This window comes from Helianthus annuus, chromosome 2 (genome assembly GCF_002127325.2).
Source record: "Helianthus annuus cultivar XRQ/B chromosome 2, HanXRQr2.0-SUNRISE, whole genome shotgun sequence".
NCBI classification, from domain to species: domain Eukaryota; kingdom Viridiplantae; phylum Streptophyta; class Magnoliopsida; order Asterales; family Asteraceae; genus Helianthus; species Helianthus annuus.
This window is the reverse complement of record NC_035434.2, coordinates 165,478,496-165,490,589: the sequence shown is the minus strand read 5'-3', so window position 1 is coordinate 165,490,589 and position 12,094 is coordinate 165,478,496. Positions and strand designations below refer to the sequence as shown.

Here is a 12,094-nt window from a genome sequence, read left to right as displayed (position 1 = left end):
CCCCGCCTTCGACCCATATGCTTATCGTTCTCCACAAGTTCCTTCTACACGAGGAAATGTCGAACGTCCTCTACCTATTCACGACGACGAGGACGATGAGGTAGTGCCCGAAACTCAAAATTTGGGCGACGACGACGAGGAAGATGAATATAATGTGGACGAAGACGCGGGCAACGAAGAAGATGAGGCTCGAGAAAAAAAAGGGAAAACGGTGAGCGAAAAATGGACAAAAGAACAAGAAGAGGCGTTGGCGAAGGTGTGGGTACATTGTTCTACCAACAAAAAAAAGGGCAATCAACAAAGTCGCGAAAGTTTTTGGGGTAAAATTTTAGAGCACTTTAACAAAACTATCGGTGGAAGTAACCGGACCGTTCATCAAGTACGGTCTAAATGGAACCCGATGCATGCGAAAATAAACTTTTTCAACGGCCTATACCAACAAGCGGTAAAAATTATATTTTTTTTAACATTGCATATTTTTAATTTTTTTTCTAAGTTCATACTTTTTTAACACTTTCTAATTTTTTTTTATTTTATAACATGTAGGATCGCACACGAGCAAGCGGATGTCAGGATCTGGACGTGATGAAAGTCGCGTTAAAAGAATTTAAAGAAAGATTTCCAAGCGGTTTTCAACACATCGAGGCGTGGGAGGTCGTTCGAAAACACGAGAAATGGGCCCAAGTCCCATTGATGGGTGAGGAAGGTGAAGGTTCGGCACATAAAAGAAAGCCCGTTGACGTGGACTTTTCGATACCGGATATGAACGAAGATCCCTCGCCACAAAGAGCACAACGGCGAGACAAGCGTCAAGCTACATCGTCCGAGGGAAGCTCGGCCGAGTTGGCGGCACAATTCAAAGTGTACACCGCCATGAAAGAAGCGAAGCAAGCGGTAGAATTGGAGGCGATCGAATTGAGGAAAAAAAGAGAGTCGGAGGCTCGCGAGCTCATATCGGCACAACTCGAGACGATGAAAAACTACAATTACGATCGAGATATGAAAACCTTCCTTAAGCCGCATGACGATGTTCCGCCAAGTATGTTGCCGATCATCCTCGCCCGAAAGCGAGAAATCGCTAACAAGTACGGGTGGCCATGCGATTTCTAAAATTTTAATTTTCTAGTTTTAATGTAATTTTTATTTTCTACTTTGAATGTGTTTTTTATTTTCTACTTTCAATGTGTTTTTTTTTTCTAGTTTGAATGTATTTTTTTTAAATTTTTTTAAATGTCTTTTATATAATTTTTAAACATCCATAATTTTACCAAAAAAAAAAAATTAATTTTGAACTCACCTAATAGGGGAGTGCCGCCATCAAAAATCGGTATTAGGGGAGTGTATTAGGGGAGTTGACATGGAACTATGTGATTGGTTGTGTTTGTGTGTAAGAGGGGGGACTCACCTAAGAGGTGAGCACCCCTTACACCCTTAGTTACCTTCGGATTTGGGACCAGTGGGGCCAAAATTGAATGATGAAACCTGTTTCTGTGGGACTGAGGCTGTGATTATGGTACATAGAGAGACTATATTAGATTTGATATGACATAAAAGCAAACAAAAGGGTTGTTTGAAATTACGTCCTAACACGAGTTATTGCCGTTCAAAATAACTAGTTTGAAATAAGGGACTTTAACCTGTTTAATCGAAAGTTCGAAACAACTTACTTCACTCCAAAGTAACCAGATAAACAGTCTCAAACAAACGAAGGTAGATAAGCAGTTTTAATAAGCAATCCAAAACACAAGCAAAGAAGAAGAAAAGGGGACGTTACGCTTAATTTCAGGCTTGAATTTCGGCCTTTTAGAAGCTTCCTGCAAACCAACAGAAACAATAACTTGTTATCAATGAATGGCAACTTTTGTACCTCACAAGAGCAAAATACTATAAACACATTTTATTTAAAAAAAAAACGTACGTTGAAACGCCTCATCAATTCTTGCTCCTTAATATCATCCACTTCAGTATCCTCAACCTTCTCCCTAAACACAAAACAATTTACTAAAAAAAATAAATGAGCCTTTTTCTAACTATTTACAACAATAAACATCATTAATCAACATCATACAAGATAATCAACATCATACAACAATGTTAAGGGGCAGAATTTTGTGTTTAGCAGGGTAGGGTTTGCTATTCAGAAAGGGGTAGCGGCGCAGCTTGTTGCTCGTCTACCTTACTTATAAATCATAGGTATTGTTTTAACAAATGTGGATACGATAGTCGATTACTTACCATTAGTGGTTTTTTTTTATTGGATATATTATGGAGATTTTAGAAAAAAAAAATTGTAAAAAAAAAACTCACGGTTTGGGCAAAACTAGCTTCTGGTCTCTGCAAGGTGGTGCTTTTGGCATAAACTTCATCTGAGAATTAACCGGTTACTGAGCATGTAATCGTTATTCGTTTGCATTTTAATAAAAGCCTATTATATATTAAAAAAAATAGTAAACTGTCATTTTGGTCCCTATGGTTTGGTCAATTTTGCCACTTTAGTCCAAAATTCAAACTTTTTGCATCTGGTCCCTGTGGCTTCAGTTTTATTGTCATTTTGGTCCAAAAATGAAATCAGGTCATATTTGTCTTATAAAATCCTGTTATTTTGTCATTTTCTGCAGGGCAAAATGATCATGTTTTTTTATAAATAAATACCATATTTTATAAGACAAATATGACCTGATTTGCCCCTAAGGAAAATGACAAAATTGCAGGATTTTATAAGACAAGTATGACCTGATTTCATTTTTGGACCAAAATGGCAATAAAACTGAAACCACAGGGACCCAGATGCAAAAGGTTTGAGTTTTGGACTAAAGTCGCAAAAGTAACCAAACCTCAGGGACCAAAATGGCAGTTTACTCAAAAAAAAAGTGTGCAGCAGAGACCTTTCTTTGAGGTTTTGGTTTTGTGTCACTATTGCCATTCTTCTCATCCATCACCATTGGCAAAGGCTTCAACTGATCCTAACAATGAAGAAACAAAATCATTGAGAAAAAAATTAATGGAAATTTAATCTGTCTGAATATTATTCACTTGGTGATATTATTTATAAGTCTTGCTTAGGGGATGAAGAAGAATGATAAATTTATCTATTCGTCAAGGTGATAGTGACCAGAGGCGTCTCTGAGAATTCACGTACCCTGTTTGAGCTCGAAAAAATGTGCCTTTCTGTAATGTTTTATTATAATTTTTGTAAAAAAATCAAATTAGTATTGGACTCAATAAACCTAATCCAATAGGTTAAATTCTAAACTATAAAAAATGATTTTGTAAATGAGCCTATATTGGAATTGGTATGTGTTTACTATTTAAAAAAATAACATATATATATATTGGATTTTTTTTTAAAAACGCATGCCCCTCGAAATCACGGGCCTTGTGTGGAGGTCCTCCCCGCACACCATCATAGCCGCCACTGATAGTGACTTCCGGCGAACTGATAAGCGTCTGAGATGACGGAGGTAATCAATATGGCAATACGCGATCGTTACATAACCAAATTACAAATCTAGTCCTTACATATATCTTTACGACTCTTTTTCTCTCCTCGGTTTTTATTTTTGCATGTTTGGTCCAAAACTTGCTACGTAAATAATTGGTAGGAATGAACAAACAAGAATATGGCATGATCGGTTTCATAGTTGTTAATAGCGAATAGCAACAAATAGCGACAAGGGACCTATATGCTACATAGCGAATAGCGAAAAATAGCGACCGCTATTTTATAAATAGCGATACACTAGAAAAAGAATTTTGAAAACTTTTATATGTATATTATATCAAAATACCTTGGTATATATGCTATTTTGCATGTATATTTAACAAAAACCTATAAATCCAGCTATTTTATAGCTATATCTAATTGCTATTTACATAAAAAAAAAACCTAACTGTCGCTATTCAGTATTCACGCTATTGGTCGCGATGACCCAAATAGCGACACTGGGTCGCCTTGCTACATAGCGTGCTATAGCCGCTATTAACAACTATGACCGGTTTTAAGTTTTGCATGTTGGTATATTTTTTCAAACAATCGATCAGACAGGAACAATTAAACGAGCATAACTACACGAGCATATTGAACGAACTAAGCAATGAACAAATATAAACGAATACAGCTGGAGTCAGTTAATCTATGAAAATCATCATGGTTCAGTATCCAGTTGGTGGATAAAAACCAAAGTTATACTAATCTAATTCAGCACTAGAACGAACGACTACAAAACACAGTATGATTGATTGATTGATTAATGGCCAATAACATTTAGCAACATAAGAAATTCAAAGTTTACCTCACTGAAAATTCAAATCCAACTGGTGGCTCGCTGGGCGGTGTTGTGTGAGGTGGGAAACTCTAACTAAAATGGGTGTTTAAAGTTTACACGAATTTGAATTAAAAAATATAATATAAAAAAGTTAAAAAAAAGCAGAGAATCGGGAATCGAACACGAGATGTTTATGATGGCAGTTCAGTTTGGGTCCGGTTTGCTCTCCCAAGGGGTTCACTTTTTTAAATGTTTCGATATCATATGTCCAGATAAAAAAAAAAAATGAAGTACAGGTCGGTTTGACAGTTCGGTTAGGTAAGGTTCATCATATAGTAAAAATACGACACAATAATCAACAGTTGATCGAGATCACTACTTGCAAACTACATCAAGTTGAATAGAGATAACGACTCGTAATCTACATCAAATTAAATATTAGAATCAACAATTGATTACCAGAAACTAAATCAGATTCATATTTTTTTTTTGGTTTTGTCAATTTACTAACTCTGGGTATTTTCTAAAGGGAATTCTATTGAAAACAACAAAACATGATACTGAAGTTGAAGACAACGAACGTTTTTGAAAATAAAATCCTAAGGATCTACATTGGTTCACTATTCTCAATAAATAAAAGGTTTTATTAAGAGTAAATTATTGTTTTGGCTACTGTGGTTTAGCTAGTTTTACACTTTCAGCCCAAAAAGAAATATTTTAACATATCAGACCCCAGTTGTTGCATTTTATAATGTTTTTGGCCCCTGACACTAACTTTGTTACTTTTTTACAGTTAAGTGTAAGGGTAATTAGGTCATTATATACCTTAGGGGCTGTTTTTGATAATTACAAAGTTCCTTTATAATATTTAAGAGATTATTAATGCAATTACTCATGTTTTTTATTATTTCGTTATTTTCACAATTATTATTTAACAAAATACGTTTTAAATATACAAATTAAAAGTATTTCATTAATCGTTTGTTTTTATGAAAGTCGTTTAAAAAATAATTTATTTTTTAACATTTTGTTTAAACCGTCTATCGTTTTTAAAATTGTTCATTTTTAAACCATTTGTTTTTTAAAATCGTTCTTTTTAAAATCATTTGTAAACACTTCATTTTATAACATTCTTTTTAAAATCGTTTGTCTTTTAACCATTTTTAAACAACTCCCTCTTTTAAGTCGTTCGTTTTTAAAATTTTACAAAACGACGTGTATAAAAAACAAAAGAAATATAAGATTTGATAAAAAGATGAAACATTCTAATAAAAAGTTTAGAAAAGATCGTTCATTTTTTCAAACTTTTTTTTAAATGGTTTATTTATTTTTTTTTCAAATCTTCCATTTATTTGGACCGTTTGTTTATTCAAAATTCATTATTTTTTAAACCTTTGCTTTATTAAATTCGTACGTTTTTTAAAACCTTACACTTGTTAACTTATTTTTTTAAAGGTTTTATTTTTTTATAAACGTTGTTGACCGGACCTATATGCTGAGCTTTGGGCAAAGCTCGACGCTTCAGGGTGTGAAAATAGATAAAAGTTGTGTGGGAATAATAGATGGGGCCTAAGGTCGGAGGGTGTGGAGGGCGCCACCCCTGCCACCTAGCCGGAGGAGCGCCACCACCCATACCCAGCGAATTAAAAGGGGACCCCATGGATGTGTCGCGAGCATGGTAACGAGCCAGAATTGGCGTTTTCAAGGAGTATTTGGTCAAATGTTACCGTTCAACGGTAACAAACATTAAAAAAAATAATTTCAAATTTTATAAATTACACCTATAAATACCCCACTTTTCCCATAATTTTCATCCCTTCTACCTCAATCTTTATACAACTACACTTTTTTATATAATCACACAATGTTTCCCAACAACCAAAACTCGTTGGATCCGACCAATCCGGTTTGGCAAAGTGCGCTAAACAACGAACAAGAAGACCATTATCGAAGAGACCCGCGTACGGGTGAGCTTGGATATTATTCGATGCCACCTAGCACCCAAACTTCTCCTCATCCGACCACTCCACCAATTCCCGATTTTTACGGATATTATTCCTAACCTCCATTTTTTCCCAAAACATACCCCAAACCCAAAACATAACCCAAACCGAATCCATACCCGAAACCCAAGCCGAATCCACTTTCTTAAAAATATATGTAGTTTTTATTTTTTAGTACCTTATTTTTTAACTTTGCATTTTTTAGGACTTTGTAATTTTTTCTTTTTTTTAATGAAACTATGTTTTTTTTTTTATATTTTCCAAGTTATTAAAATTGGCATTTAATTAAAAAAATATAATATATAAATAGAAACAATAATTAAGTAATGATGACGATGACTTTATCACACACCCTACACCCTGCAAGTTAAGAGAAGACGTGATAAAAACGTGAATGTAACAACGTTGAGGTGGCGTGATAACCCCACACCCGCCTAATGAAAAAGGCACGTAACCGACAGTCCCCTCGCGCTGCAATCCAGTGCCCTAACGTCCACGGTAACATCACCATCCCCCTCTCCATATCGTTAGATCACTAGTCCACACGTACAACCGTACTCGTGACCGTAGCCAATCAAATCTCAAAAGCATCCACTTTACACACTGAAATGTGTGAACTGTGAACCGTTAAATACCTTCCACCGCCTCAAACTCCCACCGTCGTCACCGGAATATCTGATCGGAATACCAGATCTAGTCGCCGGAGATACAATAACAGACACTAAACTTACAATTTCAGATAAACGCGAAGAGAAATGGCAACGGCGAGAGTAGATCTGGACGGAAACACGATAACTCCGATGACAATATGCATGATCGGCGCCGGAGGTTTTATCGGCTCGCATTTGTGCGAGAAGCTGATGGCGGAGACGCCGCACACGGTGTTAGCCGTTGATGTGTATAATGATAAGATCAAACACCTGCTTGAACCGGACTCTCTTCCGTGGAACGGTCGCATTCAGTTCCACCGGCTTAATATCAAGAACGATTCTCGTCTCGAAGGACTCATTAAGTGCTCCGATCTGGTAATTCATTGATCCTGTATTGTTATTTTGTTCTTATTGAAATTTCATGTTTATTTGCCCAAATTTAACTGTATGTTTGTATGTTAAGAATTTGTCATTGTTAGTTCAGTCTGTTATAGGATTACGGTGTAAGATAGTCGATAATTCGTTGATCCTGTTTTACAGATGAGCTGTTTTATAGTGTGTATTTCACTGTTTTGTTATTTAGTGTTTCGGATCCTCATGTTCATTTGCTCTAATTTAACTATATGTTTGTATGTAAAGATTTCGTCATTGTTAGTCCAGTTTGTTATAGGATTACAGTGAGATAGTCGATAATTCGTTGATCCTGTTTACAGAAGAGTTGTTTTGTAGTTTGTATTTCATTATTAATTTTAGTTATTTTGTTTGAATTTTCATGTTTATTTGCCTTAGTTTAAATGTCTGTTTGTATCTTAAGGATTTGTTATTGTTAGTTCAGTCTGTTATAGGATTACAGTGTAAGTTAGTCGATAATTCAATGATTCCTCGATCCTGTTTTACAGAGGAGTTGTTTTATAGTGTCTATTTTGCTATATTGTTATTTCGTTCTTCTCAAATCTTTGTGTTCATTTGCCTTTAGTTTAACTGTCTGTATCTTAAGAATTTCTCATTGTTAGTTCCGTCTGATATTGCGTGGTCTTGTTTACGTGAATGCAGATCGGTTTGGAGTATTTCGTTTTGTGCTGAATTGTCTAATTTTTTTATGTTTGATTTGTGTGTTAGACTATAAATTTGGCAGCTATTTGCACTCCCGCGGATTACAATACACGTCCTCTTGATACTATCTACAGCAATTTCATTGATGCACTTCCTGTGGTATGTATTGCATGTTGTTTACATTAATCCTTATGTTTCCAGAACTGGATTGGACAGTGAACTCGTCAGACCGGGTCTAAGAACCGGGCGAGATCATATGTAAAATAAAAGTTAAAACTATATGCATATATCTAATATAAAACTAATAAGAATATATTTTATGTTTTGGTCTAATATTGAAAATTGAGTGAATTATGAAGACTTAATGATTAAGAAAATGAGATTTGAAGGAAAAAGTATTTAAAAAGAAACAAATAATTGGAAATTCGGTCCGACCTTTACCAGCCAGTTCGAAAAGGGAACCGTCAAGGAATAAGAATTTGTTTACTGAGGCAAAATTGTGTGATGATTAACGTTACCTTAATTTACAGGTTAAGTACTGCTCCGAGAACAACAAGAGGCTCATTCACTTCTCTACGTGTGAAGTATATGGCAAGACAATAGGTAGCTTTCTTCCCAAAGACAGCCCCTTACGTCAGGTAAGTTTCAGATCTTTGGTTGGTCTCATTTAATACAATGAAATGTGGAATAACATTTTTGTTAAAGATATATTTTGCTCATAGTTATTCATCTTTCTTGTTTTCTACCCAAACTTTTATAGCTAATATTCTAGGGTCCGATTTTTGTAGTTTGTAAAAGGTTAAAACTAGTAAAAAATGTACTTATCTTTTAGCCATTTAACTCATTATCATACTCGGTGTAATGTCAATTGGTAATACGTAATTGTTAATTGGATCATGAAGTATGATTTTTTTGGATGATAATGCCAGGATCCTGCTTACTACATTCTCAAAGAAGACACATCCCCATGCATCTTTGGCTCAGTTGAGAAGCAGAGATGGTCGTATGCATGTGCTAAACAATTGATAGAGAGGCTAATATACGGTGAGCAACAACCTTGAGCTGCATTCTGTTATATTTAACCAATTGATAAACTGCAAACCACATGGACCATCCGTGTATTTTTGAAAAACTAGGGACTAAATCCAAAATTTTGGTTAACCACAGGGACCATTCATGTACTTTACTCTTCTTTATATCACCAACACTGGCATGCTCATTCACTTTCTTTCCTTTTCTTCTAACAGCCGAGGGTGCAGAGAACGGTCTCGAGTTCACCATAGTAAGACCTTTCAACTGGATTGGCCCTAGGATGGATTTCATTCCCGGAATCGATGGTCCCAGTGAGGGCGTTCCAAGAGTTCTAGCCTGCTTTAGCAATGTTGGTTTGAGTCACTTCTGTTTTACTTCATTTTTCACAGAATATTATTTACTAATTAATTTTTGTTTTCTTTCGTATTCAGAATCTCTTGAGAAGGGAGCCTCTCAAGCTTGTGGATGGCGGTGAATCACAAAGAACCTTTATTTACATCAAGGATGCCATTGAGGCTGTTCTTTTGATGATTGTATGCTAAATCTTTTCTCTTTTAACTTATGGTCACTAGGGATGTTCATGGTCCGGTCCGGTTCTACCTGTTTTGAAGAAAATTCTGGGCTGAACCAGAAAAACCGGGTCGGAACTGCTAGCTAAGGTTTCAAGGAATGACAAATCAAATCGTCCGGATTGGGTGGGTCAGGTCAACTGGACCAGCTGGTTTGGTTGTTTGAACCAATTTTTAATATATATATTTTCAAAATCATTAGTTTGTATTCAAGATTTTGAAATGATTAAGATAATTTAATGTTATAATACATAGAAATTACTACAGATTCCAAAAGTAAAATAATGGGTAAAATGCCTTTTTCGTCCCTGAGGTTTGGCCAGTTTTGCGACTTTTGTCCAAAGGTTTGTTTTTCTGCATCTGGATCCAAAAGGTTTGAAATCTTGCCATTCACATCCGTCTCGTTAACTCCATACATTTTTTTTTGTCAAGTCAAGGGTATTTCCATCTTTTGGTTAACTTAAAGGGCAATTCGGTCTTTCTACATAATGTGAAAAAGACCGAATTGCCTTTTTAAATTAACAAAAAAGACAAAAATACCCCGACTTCATGGAGAAAAATGAATGCAGTTAACGAGCTGGATGAATTTCAAACCTTTTGGATCCAGATGCGAAATAACAAACCTTTAGACGAAAGTCGCCAAACCTTAGAGACGAAACTGACATTTTACTCAAAAATGATAAGTGAAACATCTGGTTTGGTTTACACGTCCGGTTCCAAACCGAGGACCGAATCATTAAACCGGCAAGCTGTGAACTTGCTTTGGTCGGTTTTAATGGTTTATGAACACCCTTAATCATATGGAAATTCTTTGTTTTTTTAAAGCTTTGGGTAATCGTGTTCTCTGACCTACTTATCAGGAAAATCCAGCAAGAGCTAGTGGTCATATCTTCAATGTAGGCAACCCTAACAATGAAGTTACAGTCAGACAACTTGCTGAAATGATGACTAAGGTTTGACTTTCATAATTGGAAACTCGTTGACGAAATTAAACTTGTGTTAAGCATAGATGCATGTATCTTCATGTCTTTTACAGGTGTATTCGAAAGTAAGTGGAGAAGAGGCAATAGAGAGTCCCACCATTGATGTCAGCTCCAAAGAGTTCTATGGAGAAGGTTATGACGACAGTGATAAAAGAATTCCAGACATGACCATCATAAACAAACAATTAGGTTTAAATCCTCTTCTCATTAGCTACAACTAGGGGTGCAAACGAGCCGAGTGGCTCGCGAGCGACTCGAGATCGGCTCGAGAAAAAGCTCAAAACGAGCTTGAGCCTTATCGAGCTGAGCTTGAGCCTAAAATAAAGCTCGTTTATTTATCGAGCTCGAGCCTAGCATATGAAGCTCGTCAGGCTCGTCGAGCCTTATCGAGCCGTAGTATAATATTTGTTTCTATTAATATTTAATAACATTTACCCCTTATTTTAAGTTGTCTAGTAAACGAGCTGAGCTAGGCTTATTTAAACTTGTTTACGCGTCGAGCCCTAACCTAAAAATAAACTTGTTTAGCAAACGAGTCCGAGCTTCACTTATTGAGCTCTCGAGCCTAAACGAGTCTATAATTTATGTTATTTGATTTAATATGTTAATATATAGATAATAAACGAGCCAAGCTCGAGATTTGAAAACAAAACTCCAACCGAGCCGAGCTCGAGCTCTCATAAGATAATCGAGCTCGAGCCTGGTCGAGCTCGGCTCGGCTTGGCTTGGCTCGTTTGCACCCCTAGCTACAACCAAATTAAACACTCTATTCGCGCTCACATAATATATAATTCTCATGGGGCGAGTTATTTTGCATGAATGCCAGGTTGGAATCCCAAGACATCCCTTTGGGACTTGTTGGAATCGACACTTACATATCAACACAGGACATATGCTGAAGCCATCAAGCAAGCAATTGCAAAACCAACAGCAAATTAAAAATGTAAGGATACTTGTTCTGCGTCGTTTTGGTTCTTTTTTCATAGTCATCATCGTATATCTATCTGGTTGAGGTTCGGGTTCGTTTTCTCATATATACACAAACATTATATTTCTTTCATACACATTTATATCAACAGTTGCTAAGAGAAGTTTGTACTTGTAATGTCTAAGGAAATCTGAGTGTTTTGTGTTGTATTCTTTTGTTAGAGAGATATTATTTGTGCTATAATTTATTATTTATTTGAACTAATTCAGCTAAGTGTCTATTGGCCTGAATGTATTATTAACTGTTTGGATTTCAATTCTGATACAATAAGGTAAGGTATAGTGTTATTGTGGTGGTCCAACAAGATCTCTGTTTCGTCATCTTTTCATTTACCGGTTCAGTTGACCGTAAAATTAAAACCCGTTAAGTTGAGTGGCACAATGAAGACACGGTTAGATCGCAGAGCAACCATACTGCCGTTGGACAAATTTTAGTGTTGAAACGAAACCAAGAACCCAATAAAAGTCGTATAATCACTTATAAGTGCGTTATGACCTGTTGCGCCTGGTTGCCTGCCTAGTGCGAGAGCTCCTCCGTTGTGGGTGAACCGG

General features: G+C 36.0%; 1 protein-coding gene and 1 long non-coding RNA gene across 2 annotated transcripts; one reads left to right on the top strand and one right to left on the bottom strand.

Annotated features, from left to right (window-relative positions):
* Nucleotides 1–1,489: 1,489 nt before the first annotated feature.
* Nucleotides 1,490–2,368, bottom strand: LOC118488188. The gene is made up of 4 exons (XR_004884046.1): nucleotides 2,308–2,368; nucleotides 1,919–1,982; nucleotides 1,775–1,814; nucleotides 1,490–1,502 (listed from the first exon to the last, which is right to left on the bottom strand). It is a non-coding gene; the product is annotated as an uncharacterized LOC118488188 (long non-coding RNA).
* A 4,373-nt stretch (nucleotides 2,369–6,741) lies between these two features.
* On the top strand, nucleotides 6,742–11,756 carry LOC110926916 (UDP-D-apiose/UDP-D-xylose synthase 2). The gene is made up of 9 exons (XM_022170542.2): nucleotides 6,742–7,293; nucleotides 8,038–8,130; nucleotides 8,502–8,609; nucleotides 8,901–9,015; nucleotides 9,219–9,352; nucleotides 9,435–9,536; nucleotides 10,433–10,525; nucleotides 10,609–10,744; nucleotides 11,382–11,756. The coding sequence occupies exons 1-9, from the start codon at nucleotides 7,024–7,026 to the stop codon at nucleotides 11,492–11,494; spliced, it is 1,164 nt and encodes a 387-aa protein (XP_022026234.1). The 5' UTR covers nucleotides 6,742–7,023; the 3' UTR covers nucleotides 11,495–11,756.
* Nucleotides 11,757–12,094: the final 338 nt, after the last annotated feature.

Bases quoted from the DNA above. Each gene is read 5' to 3' on its own strand.
- LOC110926916 (XM_022170542.2), top strand. From the start codon at position 7,024: ATGGCAACGGCGAGAGTAGATCTGGACGGAAACACGATAACTCCGATG. The intron at 8,610-8,900 runs GTAAGTTTCAGA...TGATAATGCCAG, and splicing joins AAGACAGCCCCTTACGTCAG to GATCCTGCTTACTACATTCT. The intron at 9,537-10,432 runs GTATGCTAAATC...CCTACTTATCAG, and splicing joins AGGCTGTTCTTTTGATGATT to GAAAATCCAGCAAGAGCTAG.